General features: G+C 36.0%; 1 protein-coding gene across 1 annotated transcript in view; it reads left to right on the forward strand.

The window, feature by feature from the left end:
* Positions 1-7,994: 7,994 nt before the first annotated feature.
* IGF1 (insulin like growth factor 1) overlaps positions 7,995-19,580 on the forward strand; it is a 47,762-nt gene continuing 36,176 nt past the window's right edge. The window contains exons 1-2 of the mRNA XM_030041246.2: positions 7,995-8,303; positions 12,672-12,828. Coding sequence (XP_029897106.1) covers positions 8,241-8,303; positions 12,672-12,828 — 220 coding nt within the window. The 5' untranslated portion in view covers positions 7,995-8,240. The remainder of the gene's footprint in view (positions 8,304-12,671; positions 12,829-19,580) is intronic.

Below are 19,580 nucleotides of genomic sequence, written 5' to 3' on the forward strand. Positions count from 1 at the left end.
TCTAAACTTCTAACCCATGATACTTCTCACAGAACTTGCCCCTCTTTAACAAAGATAAAGTTTTCTTACTTCTTTGTTGTTTTTTTTCATGCGATAGAACCTTTCACATTCATGATGTTTTATTTTATTTTTTTAAAAAAGATCTAATATTCTACATAACACTGAAGGAAAGGAGGTTAAAGGATTACAGAAAGAGTAAGTAAGATTCAAATCAATTTTGCCAATCTTAAATGGTAACCACCCATTAGCACCAAAAGAAGTCAAGTCAGCGCTGCAGGTGCTCATCACTACTGAAAAGAACCCAGACAGTAGTCAGTTTGCCAGCAGGTGGGTTTTTTTCTGCAGAGGGGCAGTGCTCAACCCATAGGCAGGTTCAGAGACTGGAAAAAAGTTTCCTGTAGAGTCAGGACCTTATTCTATAAATCAGTCATGTGTACATGTTTAGACTAAGGATTATTTATTAAATTGTTCCCTATATATCCCAAGTAATATATAGCTAGCCATTGGTGTCTGCCACCTCATGGGATGCAGTTCTCTTTCCAGTTATATTTCACTGTTTTCAAATATATCACTCCTCACTTGCATAAGCGATTAATATTATTAATTTAATATTATTACTTTAACATTAATATTAGTATCGTATAAAGAACAATCATTCCAGAAGCAGTTTTGCACAGAAGGTCTTTGACAAGAACACTTGTGAATGGTGTAAAAGAAAAAAATAAGAAAATAAGTAAAAGGAAGCATCTGTTGGGAATTCTTCCAGCTATGCTTAACACTTTTGGAAAATGACAGAGACATAACACGCGCAGGGCTAACACAGTAACTCGTCAATTCCTATAAACATACAGAGGTGTTTTTTGGCCACGATGATGTTTTCCAAAATATACATAACGTGGCTTGCTCTGCTTTCCCTCTATGAGTCTCAAAGTACATTACAAAACATTTCAGAACTATTATTCCTGTTTCACAGACAGGAAAATATGGAACTGATTGGAGAAATGGCTCAAGTGGCTCAAGGTAATACAGTAATTCAGAGGTAGAAATTATGATGAGAGCCAAGTTCAATGCTATTGTATTTAAGGTCTGTTAGAGATCAAAGATGCATTTTTGATTGGTTTAATGCATTCACATACAGGATGCCCTGAAATCTGAAACCACAGATTTGCAAAATCAGTCTCAATGGCCTAAGCCACCATCGCTTCAGAAAACCTAAAGGCGTATCCAATGATGAAATAACATTGTCAAAGACGAAGTGGATGGAAATAAAGGATGAAAAATACATCAAGCTTACTAAGCAGATATTGTTCAGAACCAGAGAATCCATGCATGGGTTAAGATAGATTCACCCCTCCGATTTCGCTAATTGCAGAGCCTCATTCTGCTTTAGCCCAACATACTTCCTATTTTAAGATGAAAAGAGGGAAAGGAAATCTGATTTGGTCATTTGATCAGACAATACCATTTAAGATGACAGCTGAAGAGATGGTTGCTATATCCTAGGGCTACAGTATAGATTGAGGTCTGAGCTTTAAATGACACTGGTTAAGTCTTTATTACAGAGAAGCACTTATGAATCAGAATTGATATAGCTTTTATTTGGGGCAATTTTGTCATTCTGTGGGTTCTTTTCAGTAGTTTGGTAGTTAAATGAATTATTCAGTAGTTTCTTAATGAAAGCATAGTTGACCAAAATCTAAAAATTATAATTAGGTGAGCTTGTTTATGGGTTTGGGTTATTTTTTTTTCATTAGCTTTTAATGTTCTGATCAAAATAAACCAGAGTATCACTGTAACTAATAGGCCAAACCAGGGGTAACCAATGTATCTGTAACTTCTATTTGAAGAAAATAGAAATGAAAATGTCAGTGAGGGGGCTTAGTCTTTGAAGGTGCAGAACATACTGGCTTCAGTCCACAAAACATTGTATAAATTTTATAAGATAAACCCCTTCTGTGCAGTAAATCATGGGAGCGAAGAGAAACGAACCCAGAAGAAAGAGTCCGAAGCAATGCAGTAGGAGCCAGATTAACTGTAAATTAAAGAAATTAAAAATGGACTAAGCAGATGTTCTTTTCTTTAGAGACATCTTATTTCATCTCCAAATAGTGTTTGTTTATAAGTAGAGACTTCAGAAAGTACTCCTTATTGTAACTCATGCAAGAATTCTTCAGGCCAAGATAAAATAAACAGGCATTTTGCCATGGGCTCACACTGTTTGCTTTGTATGGAAATATGCAACCTGCTTGTAACAAAAATTTACAGTATTCAGTTTGTCCTCTTTTATAGTTCTTTCTAAGTCAGCAAACCAAAAAAAAAAAAAAAAAAAAAAAAAAAAATCACATATGAATGCTAATGCCTGTATCTACCTTACGGAAAAAGCAAAACATCATGAAATATAACTGCTAGATGGTATTTTATATAAATCTATGATCACAGATTAACCCTTGAGATGACTCAGGAAAAAATGAATATGCCTCTACATTTCATCTAAATGTGGATGTAAAAGTTTAGGAAATGAAAAGAATATTTAAGGCCCTGCATTTTTTTCCCTCTGATACAGACATTTAAGTGACTTGTGGAAACCATCCTTCATCTAGCAGGACGCTATACGCATATATGTAAACCCCAGCCTATCACAATTCCCACATGTTTTGCCTTCTTTCTGTGCATGCAAGCACAGAGCTTATGCAGTCATATTTCTCAATTTTCTTTCTTTGTTAATTCTGACTTTTTGCTTCTTTTAGGAATAAGAAAGCAAGCAACTTTTTGGAGCAATGATGATCTATTCAGTGCTTAACATTGGGAAAGGGAGAGCAAGACTACAGACAGCTGAAACTGGGAATTTCCAGTTTAATGGAAAATTCTGGTGTTCTGATTATTCTGAATCAGAACAAACTATTTCAAAATTTCCCACAAAACAGAAATCAAAAAACCTAAAAAAATGCTTTAAAAAATGTTGAAACACATTCTGTTTGAGCTTTTTAGTTTTGTTTATTTAATTTTACTTTTCATATTTTGTATTTTTGTTTTACCAGTCATAACTACACATCATCTCATGCCACTTAATTATAATTAATAAGGAGTTTCCATAATATATTATAATTTTAAAAAATCAAGTTTTTAAATTGTGAAAACAATATATCCAATACTTGATGTACATTTCATTTGAGTAGGAAAATAAGATCAATATTTGGCTTTCTATTATTTTTAGCAGCAATTGTTTCTGAAATCTAGGGAAAAAAAGCCTTGCCAATACAAGGATATTCAAAATGGTAGCTACTGTAACTTATACCATAAATTAAAATTATACAGTACTTCATTTTATTCATCATAGCATTCTAACCACACACTTTCTCTGCATCCTAGTTGCAAGCAATAAAGTCTTTGCCTTCTTGTGATCTTAGTAAAGCTATTATTACTCCACACAGTGTGAAGTACTCGGTACTTTCAGTTTACAAGTCTGTGGATTAATTCTGACCTGTATTTAACACCGATTGTTTCTACCACTACTACCTATAAGCATTAATTCTGGACTGAGGTTCTCAGGCATCCAACCTGCTCTTGAAACACTTGTGGGTTTTTTGATCAGTGAGTATGAAAGGTTTCAATTTACTTGATCCTCATTCAGTCATGAAACTTGCACTTTCCCGGTTTTGCCCAAGTGAGAAACTGGTTTTCATGGCACTGCTCTCTCCTTTGTGTCTCTTCAATATTGCCGACGTAACGACAGCTCAAATTGCATGCCCTCATCCTCCCCATCAAATTGTTTTTCATGTAGTGATGATGCTACTTAGGCCACCATGCGAAAAGGTGCTTGGGTTTTCTTTTTAAACAGTTCATTAGCTCAAATGAATAAGTAAAATGATTTCTTTCTTGATTTCCTAACTTTTAACTTGATGAAAGGAATTTTCCACCATATACTTGATTTGCCACTAACTTCAACACAACATTCCATATGAATAAAATACTCCCTTTCACCCCTTTCTCCAAAATTGTTTCCTAGAAAAGAAAGCCAAACTTCTCCAATAGTAAACACGCAATATTTTATAAATCATTCACTAGAGACTATAAGAGCTAAACAATCATTTGTGTGTTTCAGGAAATAATACTAACATTGCAAATAACATTTTATCTTATCCAAAAGTAAGGAGATGATTTATGAAGCAAATAAAAAGAGACAGCTCCAAACCAAAAGAGCTTAAGCTGGAGGATAAGCAAAGGAGAGTAAGGAAAATATACACTCAGATCATGCTGAAATTCAATGAAAATTGTCGTGTTCTCCACTTTAAAACCTCTTCACAAATGGATCACAAAAATAGTAAATGACAGAAGACAGAGTATCTCTATTTATGAAGAAGCCAAAGGTAATACTCAGGCCAAAGGCTGCACTTACAAGAATCCCAGATCAGCATGCCAGAAGAAGGCCTTATGGTGGGGTTCAGTTACCTGCAGGTGCTGAAGGCCATTTGAGATGCCCTAAAGTATGCAAGAAATTTATATGAGGTCAGCAGATAGGACACAGAGACTTATGGGAAACAAGTATCACTGTAGTGGAAGCTGGGGGCATGCAGGATATCCCGCAGCACTGAAAATGACACTAGATGCCTAGATTTAGGCAAATTAACATGCTTTAATGTCTAATATCACGATTTGGGACCTCACCCCCCCCCCCCGGAAAAAAAAAAAAAAAAAAAAAAAAAGACCAAAAAATACAGTTCCCATTGGCCCAGTGAACTGAATTCAGTAACCAGTCAGTAATCTAACAGAAGACTGCTAAGGCATCAATCCTTCAAAAGGTTCTTCTGCTTTTGGCTGGGGGGTAGAGAGGAGAAGGGACATATTACCCATGGCATTCAATATAGCTCCATCATCTGTTCACGCTGCATGAATCTTACTGCATCTGTGTATGTTCTCTGCAGGATGAATGTCCTTAAAACAACATAATAAAAGACAATTTTGTCTCTGCTATTTTCATATAATGAGGAACAGCTGTTCGCCAGCCACTGTGTTTATTGTCTTCTCCCATCCTGTCTTCCACCATGGTCTCAGCCCTACCACCGTCTCAGGTGATATCTATTATAGTGATTCTATCTGGGTTCCAGAAAACTTACAATCCCAATGTAAGGAAAGAAACAACCGTTACAGACAACAAATAACTGCATACAGGTAAGAGTGATCTAATATAGAAGAATGCAAGAGGATGGCATGCCAGTTGCCTTACTATAGTTCAGATTTTTTCAGGCATTGTTGCAATATTTCTACCTTTTAAGGAAGGATTTAAGGAGGGATAATATATTAATTAGGATAATTGATTATTTGTAGTTTTGCTGTCTTCTATAAAATGGAGTTCTCCCCAGAAAAACTGACACATGAGCTCTACAGCATTACAGCACATTAGTGATATCACAGGAGTATTAGAGTGCAAAAGATGAGGATCAGAACACAAATTCCTAAATATCTGATTATCTATGTCTCACACATTTCATATATCTTTGTGGCTATTATATCACTGTAGGTTATGCTTAAGAAACCAAACAAAAATATATATGCTATTGCCTTTTAATGTAGAATAGCTATACACATTCCAATTAAATAATTTTTTTCTGATCTGGACTTCTTTTGTGAGTATTTTGTTGACTACCATATCCTCTGTAGTCTACAGGTGCATTTTATTCAAGGAAATTTATGTAACTGCATAAGCACTCAATCATAATGTAGTAATCATACAGTACTTTATTCTAAATGGTTTATAAAGTAAAAGCTATTATATTTAACAAGGGAGAAATGAACAAATCTCCGTTAGTTAACAGACTGCTATACTGACTAGAATATTATCACCAGAATAGAAGCTATATTTTAGGAAAGTAGTGATCTCCAGATCAATATGTCCCGAGAAATGTTTAATTTTCTAGACAAAACCAGAATTACTTCGTGAGGAAAAGCCCTGCACTAACAGTAAGTCTAAAGCTTACTACCAAACCCCTCTCTTGACTCTATTCTGGCTGGAAAGAAACAGGATTAGCAGTTGTGTAGAGACACGACAATTCTCTGGCTGCCCTGAAAGCCAAAAGTTGCATCTTCTGCTGCATGCTGCTCTCATGGCCGAGAGAAGCCTGGTGAAACCTAGGAGAAAGCAAGCAGTGAGGAGTGAAACGAGGGTTTGAGGCGCAGGCAGTGGGGAAGCAATGAATGAGTGGATTCTTTCTGTTATTTAGGAAGAAAAAACCAGAAGTATGTGTACCCATCTGTAGTACTGTAAAAGTGAAAGATAAAGAATATCAGAGCTTTGATAATTTGTCTTCCCACATTCTTCTATTAGGCCGGTGAAATAAGTAAGTGATACATGTGCCACGAGTTGCAGCAGGCTACGTACGTCAAGCTATGTGTAGAACTGTGCCGCTATTCAATGACCTCTGAAATGCAGAGGAAAGAATAAAACAGACCAGAATATTAAAATACAGTACCTGCAGTGCAAATGTGTATTAGAATACTTGAAATACTGGTATTACCTGCACTAAACAAACTTAACTCAAAGCCCCCCGTGATTCTGCCATTATGCTACATCAGAAGAAATCCCTTCCAAAGATTAATCAGCTTAGCTAACCGTACACCGTTTAAAACTGCACAGGGCAGAGTATTAGCCATTCATAGAGGATACAAATAGCTAAATGTGCCCTTTCTGCCTGGCAAGCACCATATAGATCAAGGTGGATCTGAAAACTGAGAGGGGACCTGGGCAAACACGATCTCAATTGTTATTTTCAATAATAAAGTACAGCTAGCACCTCAGCATGCAACTCTCACTTGAGTGCAAGGGGACAGGGACAAAATGCAGTGTTCTGAAACAGCTTTTATGGAAATCATGCGCTGTTTGGTCTCTGGAGCTGTAGTCTTGTTTAATCTTCTACTGTTAAATGCCATCTTCCAAAACCAAAGGGTAACAAGTACAAATTGTATCTATAAAACAGCATCACAACTTTATTCTCAATAGCTAAGTATTGAAATGCAAGCATACATTATAAATAGAAAAACAGCTGGCTTGGAGCACATTGCAAGCCACTAACACAGTTGAGGGATTTGAATGACATCATAACCCGTGAGAGCATGTTGCTGGCCAGCTGGTGTTATTTATAATATACTCATAATTGAGGAAAAATAAAAAGGCAAAAGTTAGGTATTGCAGAACTAACAAAGTTGAATTGTCTCTCTCCCAGTGTCATTTAAATTGTTATCAAGAGTAATTATGAAGATTACTACTAAAAGGGGGGAAAAATCACTTTATAATTACAGCAGCACACTTAAGATAAATGTCACGGAAGCCCCCCAATCTGGGCTACTTGTGTTACTATATTCATAGTACTGTAAATTCTAGGAAATGATACGACTTCTCCTGTGTGGTTGCTAAAAGATCACAAAGCTGTTTCGCCCTATTTACAAGTAGTGCTCAACAATTCTGTTATTTTTAGCAAATTACAAACTGCTATCTTAGGGTTAATAGCACAGAGAGTTGGAGGTTTTAATTGTTACTCAGCATATAGGCGTGCCAAGTCTAATAACGTAAAGATGCATTAAGAAAAAAGTAGATAACCGACTGCCTGTATTTCTATACTATATAAATAAAATACCTGTGCCTCTATGCATAAATAAAATATGTACATACAGACAAAGGTATGCATATATACAATGCCCTTACGTGTGTAAGTTTTTATATATTTGAAATGCAGACACACACACACATAAATACAAATGCACACATAGCTATCTGAAAGTTAACCAGAATACATTTTCTTATTTTTCATGGCAGCACAAGCTTTTTTGTCTGCTCACCCCTCAGTCACTAATTCACATTCTTTTAAAGGGAAAAAAATATGCTTCTGTGCTCTAGTTTTAAAATGCAAAGGTATGATGTTATTTGTCACCATGCCCAAAAAAGTCCTTACTCGGTAACTTTGCCAGAAGAGGGAGAGAGAGAGAAGGCAAATGCTCCCCCAGCTGTTTCCTGTCTACAGTGTCTGTGTAATGTAGATAAATGTGAGGATTTTCTCTAAATCCCTCTTCTGTTTGCTAAATCTCACTGTCACTGCTAAAATCAGAGCAGATAGAGCCTGCGCAATGGAATAAAGTCCTCAATATTGAAATGTGACATTGCTCTCAACATCTCACATCTCTCTGGATTTCTTTTTTCTCATCATTACTGCTAACAAATTCATTTCCAGACTTTGCACTTTTAAGAAGCAATGGAAAAAATCAACAGTCTATCAACACAATTAGTTAAGTGCTGCTTTTGTGATTTCTTGAAGGTAAATCTTTATTACTATTTCAAATAATTTTTTAGTTTTATTTTACTGTGTATTGTCTGCTTCTGGTTTGAAGAGTATTGTGCACTTTTCAATAACATTATTTTAGAACTGAGAATTATTTATAAATTGCTGAACATGCAATTTTATGTGATCTGGAAAATGGCTGTATGTAATAGTTGCAATTACATAGATAACTGTAAGGGTAAACTATTGCAGATACATGTCTTAAATTTCACTTCTATTCAGAGAACTTTGCAATTTTTCAGTTATGTCATTATTAAAGGGTCCAATTACATCATTGTCTATATTGTTAATTAATGCTTCTGAAAACAAGAACTTTTAGCTATTTTCTGCAGGTGCAGGGTTTTATAGGAAAAAGGTATTATTCACATGTTAAGTTTCTGCAGTTTTATTATACACATTTATAGATAAAATGTTCATGCTTTCACAGGGAAACTTTTAAGGGATGTTGTCACTGCAGCAATTTTCTGGCAGCATTGTAGCAGTTACTTGTTTTTTGCTTTCATAAATTAAAAGTAAATGTGAAGTTCCGTTTGTTTTCTACACTAGAAACCAGCTGCAACTCTTGCTGACCTTGCATATTTGTATAGCTTAAGCAATTGTACATAAAGAAAATGGAAATTCCCCTACATGTTCATCTCCAAGTTTTCCCTTGTAGGGAGGGCTGTTTCAGGAAAGTTTGCTTGTGAAGTTTCACGTTACGACCCTGTAATTTCTACACATTAATGTAAACTGTCTTTAAGTAAATTTGGCTTCAGTAGGTGCATTGACCTCTGTTTCTCTCAGTTGGCCCTAGTTCAACTTTCCATTATCAGCAAATTTATACCCTTCACGAACTTTTTTCTTTAATATTTTGCAAGGACACTTATGCAGTTGACAGAATTCTCCTGTTTTAATTGTTTAGGGCCTGATTATTTTTTTAGAATGTCTTACACTTAAAACACACTTATGTCATTCCTTAATGTGATTCAAAAAAGGTCTGTAATTGCAATGGATGAAACCATTCTCTTAATGTATAAATGGGCATCCTTTCCAATATACTTGAAAGATGAGGCTGATTTTTTTTAAGTATTGAGCAAGGCACTAAGAGACATAAAAGTAATGTGCTAGTTCTTCAGCTGGTGCATCCTGCCAAGCTTCCTTGGAATCAATGGAACATATTGATTTAGGTCAGGATGTAGCCCAGATTCTTTAATCAAAGTTAGCAGTATTTAAACCTTGATCCATTCTAGAGTATATATGCTTTATTTATATAATAATTACTAGTGAATACTGTTATTACATACTAATTACATACTTCTACTATGGCTTGGCAATCAGGTCCAAACTTTATGTAGCAAAATGTAATTTTGAATATAAGTCTTTTTTTTTTTAATAGCAAATAATAGCTATATGTAGCTATTAGCTATAATAGCATATACTATCCATAAAAATCTTGCCCCCTTCAAGATATTTGCAATTATTGTAGATGTTCTTATATGTTATTAAAATCACCAAGCTTGTGAAGAATTCTTATGCATAACTTGTGCCAACTGATAGTTTGTTAGACGAAGAGGACTTACATAGAAGAATCAAGAAGTAAAAGAGATCTAGAGTGTTCATATGTGACATTCCTCTGTGGTGCCACTCTTCTGGACTATTAAAAAAGGAATGCAGCAAAAGCTGGTTATTTTACTGAAAAAAAGAGGAAATTCCAGCTGTGAAAATATGGTCAGTCATTCTATGCAACTAAAAGAAGTGCTTAACCAGGCTCATCCTGAACCTGTATTCAATTTCCAAATGTAATTAGATGCTTCAATAAACCCCACCCACATGCCAATGCATTTTCTTTTAAACTCTCAACTTTCTAGTCAAATTGGGGACACTGCAAGCACCCTGCCTCTTTGTAAAGAACCTGAAGCAATATTGGATTACAACTCTGTATTTTCTTAAGAATATTCCCCTCAGACATAAATGGGAACTTTGATTTTATCACAAACATATTGAATCAACTAATGTTATGTTTAATTAAAATGATGAAGCAAAGTTAAAGTTTTAAACTATGTTTTGGAATTAGTTTTGATGAAGCAGCACTTAATTTAACAAATAATTGATTGAGCCCTAGAAACATGTGAGTCTGTTTTCTTTTCCCCAAAGTTTTTACTTGTTTGAAAGTTCTTGACTGTTGTTAAATTTGGAGATAAAGTTAGAAATTCTCTGTGGTTTATACTGTGCAGACTTTTTGGCTTCCCCTAAAGGAAAAACAGTAGATAATCTGTTTTGTTGTAGTTCAGTGCTGATATTTATCTGAAAATGCAACCCAGCTGAAAAGTCTTGAAAAATACAAAATTGTTAAATGTCTAAGATTTATGTTTATTTCTGGCCCAAATGTTATACAAGAACAAATTGTTAAATACATAATGTTCTTGTATTTGTAATGTCTTTCAGCCTTCTGAGGCGGTGTGCTAAACAGCTTTCTGCTTTACCTCCTCAGAACTGGGAACCATCTTAAACTGCAGGTGCATCACATTTATCTTAGAAATTCAAAAATATGGCAAGGGAAGAAAGAAATTGATGTTGTTAAGATATGGAATCATTACAGGAAATAATGCCTCGTGTTATCATCACTCATTTATAATCTGATCTTCCTCCATTTGCCATTGAAGTCATATCCATGCATTAAAGTTTGTTGGGTTTTGCATGGCAAAGTTGGCTAAAGAGACTTGTGTATGGGAAAATAATTATTCTTTCTTTTTATGATATATCATGGGATTTAGATTTGTTCGTTATTTTCACAGTGGAAATATCAGAAAAAAAAGGGGGATAATTCCTGATTTATTTATAGATTTGTCTCTTACTCAGCTTTGACTTAAGTTGAAATAGGGGACTCATCCAGCAAGGTGCTAAGATCCCTTGCCAAGAAAATGAGCCTTCTCTAGTCAATAGTTTTTAAGAATTCTTAATACCCCACTGGATCAGATCCCATGTGAGCAGACAATAGATAATTTCATAGGTTTTCTGAAAGTTCAGTGAAAAAATAAGATTAAATGGTCCCTGAAACCCTGAAAGAAACTTTAGGGAAGATTAATCATTTTACTCCAATTACTTTGCACCAGTCTGCTAATACAAAGCCGTTTTAAGCCAAGGTTAACTGTATGTGCGAGAAAGATTTGTAACTTTTACCTGACTGCAATACTAATGTTAACCTTGAAAGAGAATGAAATTAAATTCAGATTTACACCTTTCGAAACTAGTATTTTTGGCAAGTGATCGGAATCAGTTCAGAATATGCATTAAGCACATTCTTCACTGTCCTGCTACTAAATATAAATAGCTTTTCCTAGTATTTAAAAAAGATAATGCTATCTTCTTTGACATGTTGAGTAAGGTCTTTGGTTGATATAAATTGATATAAAAGGAAGTGGATAAATGGAATGGTGCAAATTTACACCCATTGAGGATTGGTGTTTCTTCAATCATAAGTCCAGGAAAAAGACAGTTTGTAACCAAATGTAAATGAGAAAAGAATTATCACCTCTGTGTATACCTCATAGCCAAACCTGACTAAGAGGATATAATGGAGGTCATTGCTTCCATCAAGTAAAAATACAAATCCTTAACACTCCCACTAGTGCTCCTCTTAATTTCTTGAATGCTTCCAAATGTTAACTTGCCAGTAACAGAGAACTGTAAGAGTCATTGAATGCAGTCCCCTACTATGTAAGGTCCCACATCAACTCTTCTGTAATTTTGGCAAGCTCTACCTTGAAACTTCTTTTGTTTTGTCCTGGTATTTCCCTTTATAAGGTGGCTGGAGAACCATGGAGTACTAATTATGAACCCTTTTCCTATTGGGCCAAATTTCCTTCCATCCAGTTTACAGCCATTTATTCTTGTGCTGTTTGTTAGTTTAAATAGCTCTTCTCTGTCATATGCCACCTTCACCTGCCACAGTACATGGGCAGGTAACTGTCATATTCCCTCATTGCCTATCTGGTCTCAGACAAAACAATTCAAGGTTGTCTAGTCTTCCTTACTTTTATTATTCTGGGCTTCTCTTTGCCTGTCTGTTGCATTCTTCCATATCCTCCTTTTGCAGGAGCAACCATAAATCATAGTTACTACAAGGTTCTCTAACTACGTGTGAATGTGAACCAAGAATATTCGCCAGAGGAAGTAATCACTTTACAAAATACATGGACTAGAATATGTAGACAGTTGCAAAACTATGGTGAGGCATTTCCTGGTACTGTGTTTATTGTCTAACAAATTACAGTACATATGCATTTTCAACTCACAAGGGTGCAGGAGTCATTTTCTTTAGGACTCTGTTGGGAAATTCTGACACTGCTTTTGCTTCCTTGGCAGGTGAAGATGCACACTGTGTCCTACATTCATTTCTTCTACCTTGGCCTGTGTTTGCTTACCTTAACCAGTTCTGCTGCTGCTGGCCCAGAAACACTCTGTGGTGCTGAGCTGGTTGATGCTCTTCAGTTCGTGTGTGGAGACAGAGGCTTTTACTTCAGTAAGTCAACCCTTTCTTTCATTCAACTGCTAAACTTTTCCATGTAATCCACTGGAGTTTGCAACTGCTCTGAGTGAGTTTAGGAATGACCAAACCAGGCTGCTGAGTATGACTAGTACCGTCTATCATGGAGACACCCAAGTCTTCAGCGACCATGAAGTCTCAGTAAAGAATAAAGCTGTGCCTGCGTTCAGCCTCTCTGAGTTTCTGACAAGTTTTCCTTTTCAGGCATGTTATTATTGTTTTTAACCACTTTCCAGCTGCTGCTTTTCCACCTGCTATATTACTGCTTTCTGCTGACCTGCCACTGAAATTAAACGAATGAAAGCACATACTAGACCCAAGATATTCGTGAGGCAGAACTGCATGTACCTGTTACGTCAGACTACTTGTAAACAGCTTAAGTACACATTGTATCATATTAAAAATACACTAGGCTTCAACATCTGGTTTTTAAAAAAGAAAAGCTGGAAGGCAACAAGCAGAAAGTTACCCCATCCAAGTATCCACGTGCTTCGTCAGTTAAACACAGGTGAAGGAAAATTAATGCATAGTGAGATAATAAAGATTAACACCAGTACAGAAAACAGATAAAATTAAATCTGCAATAGTGTGGATACATTACTAGTCAAATAACTTTTTGGAGCAAGACCTACACTTTGGAACTGAACATCACAATATTTTTCCTTTGCTGTGATATAGATTGTGCAAAGCTGGGGTTGTTAGATAACTCTTTTATCTTAGTACCTTCTTGCAAGTGCTGTCAAGATTAAGATATACACAACTTGTAAATAATAGAGATCTATTTCTGATTCTCAGCTATGTGCTACTCAAATAACATAAAGTGGATGAAACTTTTAGCTAGGAATATATTAATTCTGAATTTATTCATTAATATATTTATTCAAGAATTCAACATGCAATAATGTGTGCTTTTAGTCCCTCTGAAGCTAGTGTTTACTTTTAATATTAATATATGCTTGTCTGAAGTTACCTCTCCTTCAGGGCCTCAGTTACCTTTCCAAACAAGAATATAACTAAGAAAAGGAAATCTGGGGTGGTTAGGCTATAAAGCCAAGAAATTAACTGAAGGGGTTTTTTTCTATTTATTTTTATATTCTTTGTAAGGTCCAGGTTTTGTACCTTGGTTTGCTTTTTGTTGTGGTTGGTTTGGTTTGTTTTTTGTTTTTTTTTTTTACTTTTATAATCCTCATTTTAGCCTAATCACTCTTGCTTTCTAAGCTATCACTTTTGTTTTTCTGATCTTACCCACCTAATTCCTATTCATTTCTATTCATGGAGTTATTGCTTTCAATACTTGTCTCCTTGCTTGCAATAAAAATAGAAATCCAGATTCTTGCACCTTTAATTTACAGAAAATCCTGATTTCCTCAACATACCACCTGCAGACATTTTCACTGTCTTCATGGCACTTTCTATTAAAGTCTACCTTTGAAACTGGGAGCCTTAGTTTCATATATGCAAATTAGTTCACTAAAGAACCCTTTTTTTCCTGTATTTAACACTTTAGCTAACATTAGTAAACATCTATTCTAGGGTGCTGTTTAACTTAGTATTCTGGTGCTAAACACAATATTAAAAATACTGGAATCTCTCATAAAGGAATTTACATTTTTCTACCAACTCTTTATGTGTTCATTTGAACACCAAAATCTGTTACATTTATCAGCAGCTGAGTTACACTTAAGGGGCTACTTGAGTGTCCTACAAATACTTTCTCTTTGTGGCTGGAAGGAATGTAAGGGAAGACGTTCATCTCCCCCTCCTGTTTCTGCACCAGAAAACAATGAGACAATATACTGCATCCTGAGAGCAGCATAGCAGGGTTTTTTACTGTGCATGTATCTTAGGCATTTTCCTAGTCATTCCTCTCCCTGCAGAATATTTGCTGCTTGTTCAGAGAACTATCACACTTGCTTACCACAAGAGTGGCTGTTACTGCCAAGCAATCAGACTTACTGTTACGTGTACTCTTTGTATTCCTCAAGGTGAGAGGACATGTGAAACGCTAATCATCAGCAATAACTCTCTTTGTTTTCAATCATCACAGTTATTCTAAGGTTGCACAATCCGTTTCAAATCTCTACATTCCCTAAGCTAGATCATACTTACTTTAAAACACCAGGATGGGTTTCTGAAGTTTTAAAGGAGATCTTTACCCTTGCAATCTTGAGTTTTATCTGCTGTCAGTAAAGGCTTTCTCTCTAGTTTTCTTTGTTGTTTTTCTACATTCTGAGTTTTCACTTGACATAATAGAACTGTTGACACCATAAAGGTCTACATTGTATTTTATGGAGAACTGTGGAAGGTTTTACTAATGAATGACCACCCTGGTTCAGGAAAGTCTTGCACTGTTGTAATCAACAGGAATTTTATGGACTTGATACGTGGCCCTTGGATGCTAAGTAACGTGTGTCCTCTACCTGACTACTTCTGATTCACGAGGCAGCAATTTAATCTGTTTTAGCCTTCTCCCTCTAATTTGTTAGTGTTTAATCTAAAATATAGAACTATAGAAAAGTAAGTCCAGTGACAGTGGTAAAACAACTTGAGATTCTCATAACAAATGTATTACAGAATGCAGCATGTTACTGGAAGTTAAAAACATTACTCCATTTCTTGGGACTTTTTAAGAATGCAGAAGTAAAAATCCAGTGAACTTTCCTTTATTGGGAAGAGGATGTCAATTTAAATTGTATTTTAAGCCTTCTATTCTCATACTCTGGTTCCTTTATATAAAGTATAATCAATGGTAATGTTTGTCTTTAACTTGCACAGGAAATAGCTGTGAGGGAAGGTTTTTATTCCATCATTCTGTATGTCACTAGAGACTCCAAATATAAAGAATACCTTTTGGCTGAGGTGGATCTCCCGGTTCCAATTCAAGGTCAAAACTTCTGACTATTCCTTGGGAGTTGTGGGTGGAAATGAAGATAGAAATAATTGAGTTACTTTCTGTTGAAACTCTACTCCACAACCACAAGGCTATATCTATGGCTAGGACTGGAAGGAAAAAAATTCCTTTATATAGTCTACTCTGCCCAACTTCCTAGCTATAAAAGAAAATTCTTTACAGCTTCTGAAGAAATGCCCCAGCTGCTTACCACACACAAAGAAAAGTATTGACTTCAGGAGGAAGTCAAATGTGGTTTCTACCACTCCCTTTCTTCACGACGTAGACTGGCAAGGAGCATTTCTTAAAAGGTTTTTTAGGGGAGAACACTACACAAATCCCAAAATAGAGCATCTGCCTTTTCCTTTGGTCACATTTCACCCCAACCAGCACTGGCTGCTTCTTGGACAGCTTCCTCTCTCCCATGATTCACCTGGGAAGAACAGTTTGTTGCCACCTTTTATCTAGCAACACCTCTCTGGCAGAACTTCTGCCACTCAAGTTCCTGCACGCTTCCTGATGTTAGGAGAAGCCAACAAACAGAGAGCCTGGCCACAGCTACACAAGTGGCTATGCTTAGATACAACTCTTCTCAATTAACGTTTCTCTAGTCTCAAAAACTCTGGATTCAACAGTCATGAAGCAAAGTGAGACGGCTGCTGTGTTCATTTGCATTTTAATGCCTAGGAAGGTCTACCATGCCATTGCTATTACAAAACAATGCTGAGGGCAGAGAATGTTGGAAAAACTGAAAGGACAAATTACAGGAAACTTACAGAAGCCATGGCCCAGGAGGGGGGAAATTTTGCTTGAAATAGTCTAGTCTTATGACAGGAATTTACTTTGTAGATTAACCAAAAAAAAAAGATTATTTTTTTTTTCCTTCATACAAGTTGAATTTGGTGGACAATCATTCATTCTTGCTCATGTTGTTTCCTGAGGACTGTTACTACCATGAGATAGGAAAGCAAATGTAGTTTGCTCTAAGGAGCAAATGCTATATTCTTTTTTATCTAGTTTCTTCTCCTTTGAAATATACCTTTTCCTTTTCCAATAAATGGATACCAGTTTGGCTAACAGTACGCACAAGTGCCAATAAAGAAATACCTTTCTTGTTAGACACTTTCAGTCATTCTAATTTCTAAAGCCCAAGTTAGATGGCAATGCTTATTTAAAGCCATGGCAATCAATTTAAAGAATTAAAAAACCACTTTTTTTCTGTTAAAAAACCTGCTTTGGGCTTATGGTGAATCTTTTGAAGCATCATTTGCATGGAAAAGAAGGAGCTGAATTTACATACCTGACACAATGGAGTTCCTCTGATATTCTTCAGAGAATGGAGAATGATCTAGGACATGTTGCCATATGCAAAAGAGTGAATCCCATAAAAAACAGGCTTTTCTGGTATCCAGCCTAATGGTCTTTGTGTCAACTGCTTTGTGGAGAATCATTACAGATTTTTACTACCTTTTTTTCCCACTAAAACAATCAGAATTCTGTGATGTCCTTGGGAATATACCCAGCTGTGTGCAACATAAGACTATGGGTTTATAATCATCAGAAAATCAGGATAAGACAGCGAACATAATTTTGGGTAATCAGAGATGTCATCAGATCTCGTTGCTTTGTAGAACTAAGGTATATATGGAGGAATTGCTGCCTTACAAAGGAGGAAATAAGGGGCATAGCAATAGGCAATTACGTTTTGCTGCTTCCATTTCCCCTTTAGTTAACAGCTTGTTTACTTCAGGAAGTCTGCTTTTAAGATGTTATTAAAGTTTCTAGGCCTGTCAAACCTATCAACATAATTACAAGAGGTGGCATGACACTCAGTTCTTTAACTACTCCATACCTGTAAGGAGCTATGAGTCATTAGCTCCTCTCCGTGTCCCTGATTGAAAGGAAAGTTAATGTTACAAACCCAGGAGAGGCATGCTGAAAAGCTGCCGTGGACACACACAGCCTGCGGTGTCAGTGACAGCCTTACAAATCTTTGCAAAGAAATGCTGGTCATCTTGGCTATGTTCACACAGCAAGACCTGAGAGTGTTTTTCAGTTCCTTGGTCTGGCTATATGCCCCATTCATGTCCAAATCCTGTAGCCATAGAAGATTTGAGCGTATTCCTCAATCTTTATCCCCAGGTTCCTTACTTCTTTCAGGAAAGCTAGCCTGGAAAGGAGCTAAGATGTGCTTTAGCCAGGTCTGCAGGGTCAGTGGTCAGGGAACCGGGACTATAGGCACAGTTATTGATATACTTCTGTAAGAAAAAAGACAGCTCTTGCTTCTGGAATTGTATCACTGTGTAGTCAAATAACTGATATGTTAGTATGGTGTGTGCTCTATTGCCCCTGCTAGTAATCATTGAGGAAGTTCTCTGAAAATAAGCCAGTCTTTGACAGAATTTTGTGCTTTTTTACCACATTAAGAAAGGCTAGGGAGTGTTCATAAAGGCTAACCTTAGTTTAGTGCGGTTAATCTTCTGAAGTTACCTCTTTAATAACAGAGAAAGAGGTTCCGCCTTCTTTCTCCACGGATCACACAGTGAGTTTAGAAGGATTTAGCCTCTAAAACACACTAAATTTAGACTCCTCAAACAGGTCTCCTCTACAGCTAGTTCTCAGTTCGCCAAGGATTTCATAATTTTTCAACCTTTTCATTAAGAGGGACTGTAGTAGTAATGATAATTTTAATGAGGTGACTGGAAGCAAACCATTTATATAAATTTCAGCAAGAAACATCTCTGCAGAAAGCATCCACTACCAAAACCAAATAAGTACAGTTTCTTCAGAAGTTCAATTTATATGTGTCTATATTAGTTGTTAGATGTTAGAGATGCTAATGCTTTTTATGGTGTTTGCCTTTATCTATGCACTAGACCAAGTTTCAAATTTGGTCTCAAATAGCAGAAAGCTGTTATTTGACATTTGATTCCCTAACTGCTATATGTGTATTTAATACATTGTTTAGTCTCATGTTGGATAAAATCACTCAAAGAAGCACTTGGCAAGATCAGCATTAATTCTTGGCATAGCTGCCCCTCTTACTTTTCCACTGAATCTTAAATACCAAGAAAAACCCTTCACTGACTTCAATTCTGGCATATGCTCTATGCAATTGGCCAAAACCTTTGCATATGGACCTCTTCACTTATTCTGGTAATAATCATGCATTTGCAATATTTGATCAACAGCAGCAAGAGTCACAAGGCAAATTACTCAGTTTAGCAGAACCACAGAGTCTCTTAATAAAAACTTTTTACATTAAATACTTGAGCATCTAGGGCAATCTATACAGAGTGCTCATTCAGAGAAGGAAGTTCATACAGCCATTTCTCTAGAGGTTATTCAGCACTTTAGCTCTTATGTATGTTTCAAACCCTCTTACATCACTGAAAATCAAAGAGACTTAAAGCCATTTTCATTTCAGAGCTTTGCTAAAAAAGGATGGAACTGAACTTGTTTATTAAACCACACCCATATATCAATATTTCCCTATGATAAAAGCTTAATTGTTAAAAAATATGACAACAAATGAAAGGGGTAACCAACACTTATGTCATTTCTCAGTCTAGAAATCAAGACAAAAGAAATACCACAAATGTATACTTATTGAAGAATTTATGCTAAATTTATCTCTGGTAATAACCACAGGAACTTCCATGTCAAAAAGAAGAAAAAGCCATTAATTCATACTTTCTTTGTGGTGCATTTAATGCAAAATCGCTATGTAAGATATAGTCCAAGTACTGGGTCTAATTGTTAAGTAATGACAGTCATATTTCATGTTTGTATCTGTGAATGAGGTTCTGAGAACAGGAATTTTAACACATCCATAGCC

This window comes from Aquila chrysaetos, chromosome 17 (assembly GCF_900496995.4).
Source record: "Aquila chrysaetos chrysaetos chromosome 17, bAquChr1.4, whole genome shotgun sequence".
Lineage (NCBI taxonomy): Eukaryota > Metazoa > Chordata > Aves > Accipitriformes > Accipitridae > Aquila > Aquila chrysaetos.